Raw genomic sequence first — 13,206 nt, 5'->3', positions numbered from 1 at the left:
TCTTGGCTGAAAGCAGGGAGTACCAGAGGAACATATATCTGTGTTTTATTGATTATGCAAAGACATTTGACTGTGTGGATTACAACAAACTGTGGCTGACTCTGAGAAGAATGGGAATCCCAGAACACTTGATCATGCTAGTGCGAACCCTGTACTTGGACCAAGAGGCAGTCATCAGAACAGAGCAAGGAAACACTGCATGGTTCAAAATTGGGAAGGGTTTATGCCAGGGATGTGTCCTATCTCCAAACCTTTTCAATCTATATGCAGAACAGATTATCCCTGAGGCTGAGCTCTATGAGGAGAAATGTGGCATTATGATTGGAGGAAGATTCATTAACAGTTTACGTTACGCAGATGACACAACCCTGTTTGCTGAAACTGAGGACCTGAAGCACTTGCTGCAGAGTGTCAAGGACTGCAGCCTTCAATATGGATTGAAGCTCAGTATCAAGAAAACAAAGATTCTCACCACTGGTCCGATTGGTAGCATCATGGTACATGGTGAAAAGATTGCGATTGTTAACAGCTTTAGTGTACTTGCCTCCACAATCAACACTCTTGGCACCAATAGCCAGGAAATCAAAAGACATATTGCCATGAGAAAGTTGGCTGTTAGAGACCTCGCCAAAGTACTAAAGAGCAATGATGTCAGTCTGGAGACTAAGGTGCGCCTGATACAGGCCATGGTATTTGCAGCCACTTGATTTGTGTCAGAGAGCTGGACAATGAATGGGGATGATAAAAGGAGAATTGATACCTTTGAACTGTGGTGTTGGAGAAGAGTATTGAATGTACCATGGACTGTGTAGAGAATGAACAGGTTCGTCCTAGAGAGGGTGAAACCAGGCTGCTCTTGGAGGCAAGAATTCTGAAGCTTTCTCTGACATACTTGGCACATATTGCAAGGAGGGACGAGTCCTTGGAGAGGGACATCATACTTAGGAGGGTGGAGGGACAGCGCAGGAGAGGAAGACCCTCTATGAGATGGATTGATTCAATGATTGGTAATGGATGTGGCTGTGTCAGAGACTGAGATTGGCACAGGTTAGAGCAGAATTTAGGGCTGTTGTACATAGGGTTCCTTTGAGTTGCAGGAGACTTAACGACACATAACAACAAAACACCTATGTCGTTGTAAATAATTTTTTATAGTATTTATTCCTGGTCATTTTAATAGGCATTTTAAAAAACAATTGGAATTATATTGCATGAATTTCTTACTCTGCACAATTCCCATCACAGTTACCTTCAATAAATTCTGTTTGATGTCTCTTTAATTTTCAAACATGAAACTGGGCTAAAATTAGGCTCAGTAAACTAAATCCCATAAGGATCAATACTGTATATGACCATTATTGTAGAACATGTTTTAGAATCCAAGTAAGTGAAAGGATAGGAGCAGAGGAGTGAGGATGGGTGGGTGGCTTGAGGGATGAGGGGTAATCTGGTGTGAAAAGCAGTATATGCAAACTTTGTAAGTAAACCAATTTAAATAAAAATTTTATTTAAAAAATAATAGGCACGGATCAATAGTAATTCTGTATATGCAATGTATATGAATGAGTGTATGAAACAATACAAATGAAGGGTTGTATAAATCACAATGTAATAAATGAAACACAGTGTATATGAATTATTGTGTGCAAACCAATGAAAAGAGAGGGGGAAACTGGGCTAAAATTTAATAAACATTCACCTCTGGTTGACTACTTTTTAAAAATATTGCAGTTAGGGGAGCTCTGGTGGCCTAATGGTAAGAAGCTGCACTGCAATCCCAGAGACGCACGGTTCAAATCCACCAGAAGGAGGGACAATCTCCTCCTGTACCATTCAGATCCATTTTGACGGTACACACACACACACACACACACAATAATAAAAATAAATTTAAAAAATATTGCAGTTATAAATTCTGATCTTTATTAGACTGTCTATGCCATTGTTTATGCTATAAAATGGGAGTTTTGCTTTAAAAAAAACATTTTCATTCCCTCAGGAATGATACCAAAACTGTCAATGTTATTTATTATGCTACATATTTTATACCATTGTTTATGATATAAAATGGAGAGTTGCCTTAAGAAAACAGTCATTTTCTTCCTCCAGGAATGATGCCAAAACTGTCAATGTTATCACTACTGCATGTTTCTCCAAGGTCACCAAGGTGAGTTCCTGTCTTCATAACAATGTTCTGTGGATAGAAAGTAAAGGAGAGGGATGTGTGATGAAGTAATATATGGACAAGTGACTAAAAAAACTCCTTGCTGCCAAACCAGAACCAACTTGTGACTGACCCTCCAGCAGGTTTTCAGGAGGCTGGGAATTGCACAGAAAAATATTGCCTGTCTTTTGTGGAGCCACTGATGGATTCAAAGTGCCATAAAGTGCCTTTCCATTAGTGCATTTCCCTGGGCACTACATTACCAGAGCTCCTTTCCTGTAGGACATGCGATTTATGCTTTAAGCAAAAAATCATACCAAATTCATTACTACAAAGCTCATTCTGACTCACAGTGATCCTATCTATAAGATAGAGTTTCCAAGGCTATAAGTCTTTTAAGACAGCAGACTGCCTCTTCTTTCTCCCACAGATAAGCTGGCAGGTAGGATTGGCAGTCTTTTGGTTAGCATTCCAAGTACATTAACTACTGAGCTACTAGTTTGTGCTTCAGCAACTCAGTTCATTGTTATTGACTTGGAACCAACTCTTAGCTGACCCTCCAGAAGATTTTTAGGAGCTGTAAATCATACAAGAGGAGATTGTCCATCTTTCTTATAAGGAGCAGCTGGTGAATTTAGACTACCAAAAAGGTGCTACCGTTGTGTTTGTAGCAAAGTGCCCTACAGATAGATTCGGTTTTGTTTGATATTTCTTTACTTGTTTAAGCTATCCCTCATTTCATTTAACTTTAGAAGAGTCAAACAGATTATTCGTAGAGTTTGTAAAAGGCTGGTTTTAAAATGCCAACACCTTAGTGCAAAGGATACAGTTTGTGTCCTTAACAGGGAACAACCAAAACATTCAGATTTTATCCTTTCCTAGTAATTTATGTCTTACTAGGAATGTAAACTCATGCACAGCTGATAAAAATTGAAGGACAAAGTTTTCTTTCCTTTAGAAGAGCTATAATAGCATTTTTCTTGTCCAAGTTGTAGAAATTCTTGATGGTCTACTTTGAAGGATAAATAACGTAAGCAAAATTTGGATATATCTGTCTACTTAAGTTTTTAAAAAGTATATATTTATGGGACGAATAATGTTATAAAAGCGTTTTCTTTTCATTAGGAAGCTCTGGTGGTCTAGTAGGTTGCTCAACCTACTAGTTGCTTTGTCAGCCAAAAGGCAGGTAGTGCAAATACAGTAGCTGCTCTGTGGCAGGAAGGTGGACAATCTTCTGTGCAGTTTATCGTCTCTGAAAACCCACGAGAGGGTCACCCATGAGTCAGTGCCAACTCAATGGCAATGAAAAGGATTTCATTAAGAACAATGAACTGGTTTTTTTCTTCTAAGTTCTTATTTATACTCATGTACAATGTGTACACAAAAATAATTTATTATTGTAAGCTGGGTCAAATTAATTGACTTTTTCTTGACTGTTATTTAGATATTAGTTGCTGCTTTGACATTCTTCCTAGGGAAGGATGAAGAGGAGAAAAAGGATAGTGACTCAGAATCTGAGGTGAGTTTTTAACTATAATTCTTTTTAACTTTTCAGTGGGTTGGATGCTATTACAAATTAAAAAATCCACATAAGTTAGAAAGTAACTTATCTGCCATAGTATTCCTTTGTTGAGTTCTGCATGTTATATAATTTCCTTCCATTTGAATTTGTAAGTTGTATTCAGTAAGGTTAGTTCAATAAGTAATAAAGCATAGATCCACTCAGTCTTGTCTTGTCCTTGGTTCTAATATTGTTCTTATATTTTACTATATAAATTTAGAATAATAATTGCCAACATATTTTTGAGATAGAGGGTTGATGTCCTAGAAGCTAAGGGTAGGGTAAAGAAGGGGAATAATAAATACTATGCCAATTTTAAAAGAAAACAATTTGATTTTTTTCCCTTAAAATTTAAAAGAGAAAAAATTAAGATTAAAGATATCATGATGATAATTTCTTAGAGATATTAAAATCAGAAACTTGGAGGAAAAAATTTCATACTCACTTTAGCATTTTGATAGCAAGAATACTGGAATATGTGCTAAAAATTTTTAATTAGTTTTATTATTTTATTACTGCTTTATTAAATAATATATGAAGAATATGTTCTCATTGTGAAGTACCTCAGATAACAGATAAAATTATATTTTTCTTGATATATTTACATATATGTGAATATTGCATTTTAATTTTAATATGTATTATTATGCAGTTTGAATTTTTATACTTTATATAGAGACCTAAAGATTGATTTTGATATAGTAGTTACATGTCTTGTAATGTTAATCCCTGGTAAATCTGCTTCATTTGTTAATACTTTAGAATTTAAATGTCTATAAATATTTCATGTTGATACATAATTTCTTCAGTTATCTTTTTCCATTAGGTGCAAGACTGACTTGTCTGGATACTATAGTGGAGTAAAAAGTCGAATATAAAGATAAATAGAGGCCAGTGACTAAAAACACTGCCTTTTGCTTCTATGCATATTTTCCTTGTTTTTGATTTTACGAAGTGCTTTCTTCTTCAGGATGAAGGACCAACAGCAAGAGACCTTTTAGTGCAGTATGCCACAGGGAAGAAAAGCTCCAAAAATAAGAAAAAATTGGAAAAGGCTATGAAAGTACTCAAGGTGAGACTCAACTCCTGTTTTTGAAAACTTAAAAATGCGTGATTTTTTTTCCTTTTTTTAAAATTAATTTTAATGAAAGATTACAGAGGCTTTGGATTTTTATTCATTCACTGTTGCACTTTTCTCCCTACCCACCCCTCCCCCTCAATTTGCTCTTCTCTTTGAAAAGTAAAAGAAAAATTCTTTCATTGTTATACAGTCCCTCCCCCTAAGTCCACTCCACTATGCAGGCTTTGTTCTGGACTCCTGTAATAATATGTAATTATACATCCCTTTGAAAAAGTTCTCTCCCTAATCTGTTTCAATGCAGTATACATTATTTATCCCCTCATTCTCAGTCTCCCCTCAACCTGGATGGGCCGATGAATAAAGAACACATTTATTTAACATTTATTTAACTTTGGCAAAATCTGTGGCTTGGAGAAATAAATTTTATTAGATTTACATTTTCCTTTTTCTGATCAAGATGCTTACGTTAGTACATCTTTGCCAGATGTGTCATCTCCGAAGATTTAAAAAATGTAGTGTTTGCTATTTTCTAATAATAATTCTACAAATAATTAGTTTAGTCCCTGTGTGCCATTTTTAAAAAGTGCTTGTATTTATATTCCTTTAAGTCTCATACATGTTAATGGTTTTGAGACTTAAATTTAGAAGACAGAAATCACCATTTCTTCCAATTAAAGGAAAAGTTTTTGGGAAAAATATCTATTTTCCTTTTTATTATGTGTGGTAAGCTTGAGAACAGCCTTTAGCACACACTTGGTAGTCTCTTGGAGAATTTTCACTGTAATTTAAAATATAAATGTTTTTTCTCTTCCTCTCAGAAACAAAAAAAGAAGAAAAAACCAGAAGTGTTTAATTTTTCAGCTATTCATTTGATTCATGATCCCCAAGGTACTATGATTACTTCTTTATAAATTCCTTTTATATTTGTCTGCCGATTTTGTTTCCTGCCTTCATTGTTGCCAAAGAATTTGCCCCTGCCTCATAAACAGTGAAGGCTTAGTTCTTAATACTTGGTTGCAGCTTAGGATTGGGTTTTAAAAAACAGTGTTTTCCTAGTCTACAGCAAAATAAGAAAAATATAGAAGCTCAGGCCTGTCTGAGATTTGCACTTTTAATAATACAGTAATGTTGTTTACTAAAGCAAATAGAAAGTTGGCAATTTTTTGTTGCTCCTTTTTTTTTTTAACTGGTCTGTGAAACTAAAAAGCTGGGAAACCCTGTTCTATAACCCTCAGCTGCACATGACAGTCATCTGAGAGGTTTATAAAACAATACTGCCCAACTGCTTGCTCTGGTGGCCTAGTGGTAAAGGCAGGTGGTTCAAATCCACCAGCTCCTCTAAGAGAGAGTCTCCTTCTGTGCAATTTACAGCCTCTGGAGACCTGCTGGAGTTGGTGCCGACTTATCAGCATGTAACCACTGCTGGTTTGAGTCCTGTCAGCCCCAGGGATTCTCATTAGTTGGTATGGGGTGTGGCTAGTTATTAGGGTTAAAATGTTTCTCCGTGTTCTAGAGTTTGCTGGCCAATATTCTTGATCATTGTTTCCAAAATTTTAATCACTATTGGGTTTTTTTTGTTAAAGTCTAAATTCTAATTCCAAATGTATGAAATGAGAGCTGAGGTTTTATAATTTTTATTTTTTAATAAGCTCCTGAGGACTTAGAAAACTGAAAGGGAGGAACAATCACTCTGGATACTAATGTTGAAATTCTTAAGACTTGCCTTTGGGCACCATTGAAGGTAGATCTCTCCCTGTTAATCTTTTAATCTCTCTCATACAGTGTGTTGTCAGTACAGTGATTTCAGGCATAGCCACACCAGAGTTAACTACCTGATTGCATCTTTCCCTACACTTGTTAGATAAGTTTGTAGAGATCATGGACCCACACACAATGCACTGTTCTCTTCCTTTCTAGATTTTGCAGAAAAACTGCTAAAACAATTAGAGAGCTCTAAGGAGAGATTTGAAGTGAAGATGATGCTCATGAACCTTATTTCCAGATTGGTGGGAATTCATGAGGTTTGTATTTTGTTCTCTTGATGGATATTAGAATTATTCTTGGTAAAACGAAAACTGTTAAGTAGACCAGGGGCTTAATTTTATCCCTCGGTTTTCTAAATCCATATTGTTTACAGAACAATAGAATCTTTCCTTCAGAGCATAATCTTTTTGTCACTTTATTTTCTTTCCAATGACTGTATATTCAGATATAAACAGACTGTCCTGTATTCTGTCTACTGAGTTTTTATTTACCTTTGTTTCATACGTACATTTACCTAAATGAGCATAACTCACATGTTTTTATTGACTTACTACATTTCCTATGGAGTCCTGCTGATGGGGCTGGACTAGTGGAGCATAGTAAGACCAAGACTATCAGTGAGCTTTTTCATCATCTTTTTTAATTATACTAATTTTCCAGACCAGATTCTTCCAATTTCCCTCACGTTTTAATTACTATTTTGTCTCTTGGTCTTCAGCCTTAACATCAGTGGTGTTCAATTCTCTAATTCCCTGTCTTTATCATGAAAAAATTCTATAGCTATACTAATCTTAGAAATAGAAGATATTTTTCATTTTTATTATCTCTCATTCCCCTTTTTATATATCTATATCATGAGTACAGCAGTGTGGCCTTATTTGAGAGAAACTTCCTTTCTTTGGTTAATAAAACATACTGCATCATCCTAGGGCATGATTGCTTATTGAGAAAACACAAAATAATTACCAGTTAGTTAAGTTGAGAGATAGAATTACTGTAGAGGAATTAAATGTCCCAGTTTTTAGTTACGTAAATGTTAAAAACCATTGTACTATTCTCTCCACAGCTTTTCCTCTTTAACTTCTATCCCTTTGTACAAAGGTTTCTGCAGCCTCACCAAAGAGGTAAGTGACCCTTTGCCACATTCCTGTGGCGATCTTGGTGTTAGAGTCTCTTCAGGATCTCTTGTTCTAGAATCACTAAAGATAAAGAGTGGCCTGTTGTGTATTAGAGAAAGGACCAGAAAATTTTATGTTCACTTTCTAGAGTCTGCTGTAGCTTAGTTGTTTGGATTTTTTAAGGAAAAATAAAGCTTGGTCATTCACTGTAACTTTGTAAAGATACTACTGTTTTATCTTATTGCTCCCTCTTATTCTCAATTAAAAACAACATATAAGCAGAATAAGAGATGTGTTTGGTTTCAACTTTGAATTTGAACCTAATTGGAAGAAAATGAATATTTATTATCTACATAAACCAAACACTGTGCTAAGGGCTTTATGAACTTCTCCTCAAGTCTTCACATTGATATGTATGCACATACATTTGTATGCATTCAAAGTATAAATATGTCGTGCTTTCTGTATTGATTAATGCTTGAGGCACTAGGAATTCCATAGTCGACATAAAGCAAAGACGTTGCCCTCACAGAGCTTATATCTAGAGGAGAAATACAAATAGTATTTTAGGTATATGTATCTGGTCTGAAGAAATGTTTTCCAGAAAAAGAAGGTAGGGTACAGGGTAAGGGAGTAAAATAGGGAGTGTAGTAAGTTTGGGGCAAATTTTGTTTTTGATTGTATAATGAATGTGATAGGACAACACCTGAGCAGAGACCTGAAGGAAGTGAAGGGGTCCTCAGCTCTGCAGACCTCTGAGGGTTAAGTGTTGCAGGTGGAGTAAGTAACAGTATTAAGGCAGAAATGTGCTTGTCATGTTTGTGACAGGCAAAGAACTGACTGGCTCCTCATATCTTTTTCAGAAGTAACAAAGATCCTTCTGTTTGCTGCACAAGCATCTCATCACTTGGTACCTCCAGAGGTGAGCGTCCTTAAATCTTCTTTCTATATCTAGTACTTGAAGGAGAAACTTATTAGGTACATTCAAGTGACTTTTCACAAAAATTACTCCCTCTGCACTTCCCTTTTTCCCCCCAAGTTAATAAAAGGGAAACTGATTTCTAAGGAAATAGTATAGAAGTGTATTGTATAGTATACTTCATAGAAAGGAAGATTTCTTTTTAATAGCTTGTTGAAAGTTCTCATCTTTTTCAGTTAACAAATTTTATGATGAAAGGAAGTCAAGAATAGTGAATTTATAATAGTTTCTCAAAACTAGAAATTTCTATCTTTGATTTATTTAACACTACATTATCCAGAGGTCAGAACTTTTTCTTTTCTCATTCCAATTGAAAAATAATACTAAAAGGTAGTGAAATTTAGTCTGGGATAGCCAAAAATAAGACTCAGACCCTACGTGGAATATTTTTTTTTATCTGCCTTCCTCAATTGTGGTTTCTTCCATCTATCAAACCTAAGATGGAGCTGTTTGTCTTCTATGAATAATATATTGTCAAATGTTTCGTGAAATAATGTATACTCATTATTTGAATAGGTACAGATGTTACACCAGCTTTCTTTTCTTTTCTCTCCAATTCAGATCATTCAGTCATTGCTCATGACTGTGGCCAACAATTTTGTTACTGATAAGAACTCTGGTGAAGTTATGACAGTAGGGTATGTAAATGCCATTTTAACTGGTAGATGTGCAGTTGTTTGTTTGAGTTTCTAATCTACTGGATTTGCTTTAAATAGAACTCACTAGGGTGTAATGTTTTCACCTAGCAATGTGGCTGCTACAAAAGCTGCAGTTAAAATACAGTGCTATCTGCTCAGAAGGCTTCTTGGCATCTGTTTTATTGGCCAGAATTTTGAAGAGGGAGCAGAAAAAGATGACACTTGTCATTCTAATCTGTCTTTTTGTCTTTTACTAGCTTTACTCTTTCAGATGAATGATTGTTTGACAATCTAGGATTTTTTCCCTTGTCTGATATCCTGAATTCTTACCTTTTGTTAGAATAATTGATTTGTTGTTGATGCACTTTTAATATCAAGGCTGTTCAACAGCCCCCTTTTTCTCAATTCAAAAACACTTAGTGAGGGTTGTTGTTGTTAAGTGCCATCGAGTTGCAGGTGACTCATAGCGACCCTATGAAGGAGAGTCCTCAACGCTTGGGTGCCTTTCATCCTCTCTCCTGGTTCATAGGGTTTCTGGAGGCAAACTATTATGGAAGTGGATGCCACTCCTTCCAAGTTTGTTTTAATCAGGGGGCTCCACTCCACTCTTTGTCTGCATTGGATAACCAGCCATTAACACATTTGACACATCAGTGTCACAGTGTTCAGCCTCACAGCAACCACAATTGACCGTGGTACGTGGTACGGCAGCTTGTACAGGGCTATATGACCTAGAGGAATGTCTGAACAAAAACAGTGAAAGACAGGCCTGAGGGCCACGGATTAAAAGTCACCCACCTTTGGCTTAGCACTAGTTTATAAATTGTCTAATTTTCCATGTGACTAAGTAATAAGTAATAAACAATTGCTCTTTTTTTTCTCCCTTAGAAAATATGTTGACATAACAGCCCTAAAGATCTTTATTTCTTTTTTACTTGGTTCCTTCCCTCTTAGTTTGGTATCTGGAATAGTGAACTGTTGAGAATAAGTGCTCTTTTTTAAGATTCTTGCCTCTACTTCACTTGTTCTACCATGATGCAATTTTAGATAAATAAGCCATGCTAAACCCACTTCATATTCCTTTTACTTCCATCTTTAAATTTTATTTTATTAATTTTAATGAACATTTACAGAGATTTTGGATTTCCATTCATTCATTGTTGCACTTTTCTTCCTGCCCAGCCCTCCCCCGCAGTTCACTCCTCTCTTTGAACAGCAAAAGAAAAATTCCTTCTTTGGTATACAATCTCTTCCCCCCCTCCCCCCGCCCACTGCCCTGAGTACACTCTACTGTGCACCCTTAATTCTGGACTCTTGTGATATCAATAATACCCTCTCATATTTCACATTTACATTATTCTCTTCCTCATCTGTTTCAATGCAGTATACTTAATTCATCTAGTTTTTCTCAGTCTTCCCCCAATCGTGATGTCAGTCCCGTTCTACAGCAGTGGCTCCATGTAGTATTTGTCCTTTGTGATTGAGATATTTCACTTGGCATAATGTCCTCCAGGGTCACCCATTTTGAATAATATTGCATGAGTTTCTTGTTTTTCAATGCAGCATAGTCTTTCATTGTGTGAATATACCACAGCTTCTCTATCCATTTGTGTGTTGATGGGCACCTTGGTTGTTTTCAACTCCTCGCTATTGTGAACAAAACTGCAATAAACATGGGTGTGCATATATCTGCTTAGGTGGCATTTATGGTCTCTTTGGGGTATATTCCCAGTAGTGGAATTGCTGGGTCAAATGATATTTCTATTTACAACTGTTTGAGAAAACACCATACCACCTTCTACAATGGTTGCACTGTTTTACACTTCCACCAACAGTGAATAAGGGTTCCAGTTTCTTCACAACCTCTCCAGCATTTGTTGCTTGCTGTTCTGTTAAATTTTGCTATTCTAACTGGGGTGAGATGATATCTCAGTTGTTTTGATTTGCATCTGTCTTAGAGCTAGGGATTTTGAACATTACTTTATGTGCTTGTTGGCCATCTGAATGTCGTCTTTGGTGAAGTGTCTGCTTCCATCTTTTTAAGGAAAATTTAGGTTGAACCACATGACATTACTGGATTTTTTTTAAAAATCCATTTTTCTTGCTCAGGATCAATGCTATAAAAGAGATAACAGCTCGATGTCCTCTCGCCATGACCGAAGAACTTCTCCAAGACCTCGCTCACTATAAAACACACAAAGATAAGAGTAAGTTGCTTGCTATTCTCTGTAGACTGAAGAGTTCAGAATAGCCCATTTTTGTCTCAACTTACTTTTTGCTGTGGAGTTTCTAATTTGTGCTGTTGTTTTACAGATGTAATGATGTCTGCTAGAACTTTGATTCAGCTATTCCGAACACTGAACCCTCAGATGTTGCAGAAGAAGTTCCGGGTAAGAGAAGCGGGTCTATGTTGAATTAGAGGTTATGGCTTCAGGTGGTGAGAGTAATTTTCTATGATTTAAATTTTAGTATTTGTCATATTTCCATTATGAATGCCGAAGACACACACAGTTTTGTTCTTAAGGTCAGAATGCAGCAGACTGATACATTACCACTTCTTTTGATGGTGAACATTACCACTTCTTTTGATGGTGACTGAGAGCCTATTGAAAGCTTTTATTGTTGTCAACGGGTTGTAGCCAGTCAGTAGCTGATGGCAGTGTTGAACAACTCTAGTTAGGAGGAAGGAATAATGTTATGTGTGTGTATGAAGTAGTTGTTGTTTTCATATGTCTTTGAGTTTGAACCAACTCATAGCTGACCTTCCAGTGGCAGTAAATCACACAAGAGGAGACGGCCCGTCTTTCTTGCTTGAGACAGCTGGTAGATTTGAACTGCCTGCCTTTGGTTGACAGTGTAGCTCCCTGCCCACTAGATCACTCAAGTTCCCTCTGTAAAAGTTGTTGTTCTTGATTGCCTTGAAGTTGATCACGACTCATAGTGACTCCATGAACAAAAGACCGGAAGCCCCTCTACAACTGTCGATATTTATCAAAGTTCATAGTTTCCGGATGTGTGTTGTTTTGGAAGTGGATGACACTCCTTCTTCCAGTAGAGAGATGATGATATTGAGGCTTAAAAATTGGAGGCTTAGGTGGGCTCCAGGCCCAGCAGCTGGTACGACAGAGCCTCCACACTGCCGCAAAATAAACTTATTCTAAAGTAAGTTCTCAGAACCGAGGTTGGAGCAGCAAGAGATGCAATGTGAGGAGCAGGAGGCCCAGCAAGCTACATTGAAACAGACACAACTTATCTATACCTAAACAGCCAAGCAGTTGGCTGCTGGTCATCAACATGGACTGAAGCTCAACAACATCAGAGGACAAAGATTCTCGAAAGAACATGGGTTTGCTCCCTTTCCTATAGGTAACCTTAACACTGAGTTTTGCTCCAGACCTGAACCCTGAACACAGTTCAAGAGACAAAAGGGAAATATAACTGCCAGCTAAGGAAGCGAAGGAAGATGAAGCCTCAGGGTTCAGCCAGCCAACCGCCCTAGACCCACCTTGGCAAACACTTTGTAGTCCAGTAAATGTCAGGAAAATATCTTCTACTGAACAAGAAGGCATGCAGCTTTAACCCAAGAACACAAGTAATGGGTTAAAGTGGGCTCCCCATCCCCCTTCATATCAGTGCCCCTGTTCAACATGAAGAAGCCAGAGAGTATGCTCCCCATTCCCAAACAAGAAACCCACAAATGAAAGAGACAACTTCTTTGTTTTAAAAAAAATATGATCACCATTGGACTATGTTTACCGTAACCCTGTCTCTTCTGGTCCCCACTGGATCTTTCTCATTTACTTCAGTTTGCTTGGCTCCATAGTCAACAGTCTTGGCACCAGTAGCCAGGAAATTAAAAGGCGCATTGCCATGGGAAAGTCTGCTGTTAGGGACCTCTCCA

General features: G+C 37.0%; 1 protein-coding gene across 2 annotated transcripts in view; it reads left to right on the top strand.

Annotated features, from left to right (window-relative positions):
• Positions 1-13,206, top strand: part of SDAD1 (SDA1 domain containing 1) — a 50,593-nt gene that overhangs the window by 23,136 nt on the left and 14,251 nt on the right. For both annotated transcript variants that reach the window (XM_006898462.1, XM_006898461.1), the window contains 10 exons: positions 2,110-2,167; positions 3,609-3,683; positions 4,696-4,797; positions 5,625-5,694; positions 6,724-6,827; positions 7,637-7,694; positions 8,552-8,610; positions 9,229-9,305; positions 11,415-11,512; positions 11,619-11,695. In XM_006898462.1, coding sequence (XP_006898524.1) covers positions 2,110-2,167; positions 3,609-3,683; positions 4,696-4,797; positions 5,625-5,694; positions 6,724-6,827; positions 7,637-7,694; positions 8,552-8,610; positions 9,229-9,305; positions 11,415-11,512; positions 11,619-11,695 — 778 coding nt within the window. The remainder of the gene's footprint in view (positions 1-2,109; positions 2,168-3,608; positions 3,684-4,695; positions 4,798-5,624; positions 5,695-6,723; positions 6,828-7,636; positions 7,695-8,551; positions 8,611-9,228; positions 9,306-11,414; positions 11,513-11,618; positions 11,696-13,206) is intronic.

This window comes from Elephantulus edwardii, unplaced genomic scaffold (genome assembly GCF_000299155.1).
Source record: "Elephantulus edwardii isolate Elephantulus edwardi_28Jun2011 unplaced genomic scaffold, EleEdw1.0 scaffold00230, whole genome shotgun sequence".
NCBI classification, from domain to species: Eukaryota; Metazoa; Chordata; class Mammalia; order Macroscelidea; family Macroscelididae; genus Elephantulus; species Elephantulus edwardii.
The sequence above is the reverse complement of the archived record's forward strand: the minus strand, read 5'-3'. Positions and strand labels throughout refer to the sequence as shown.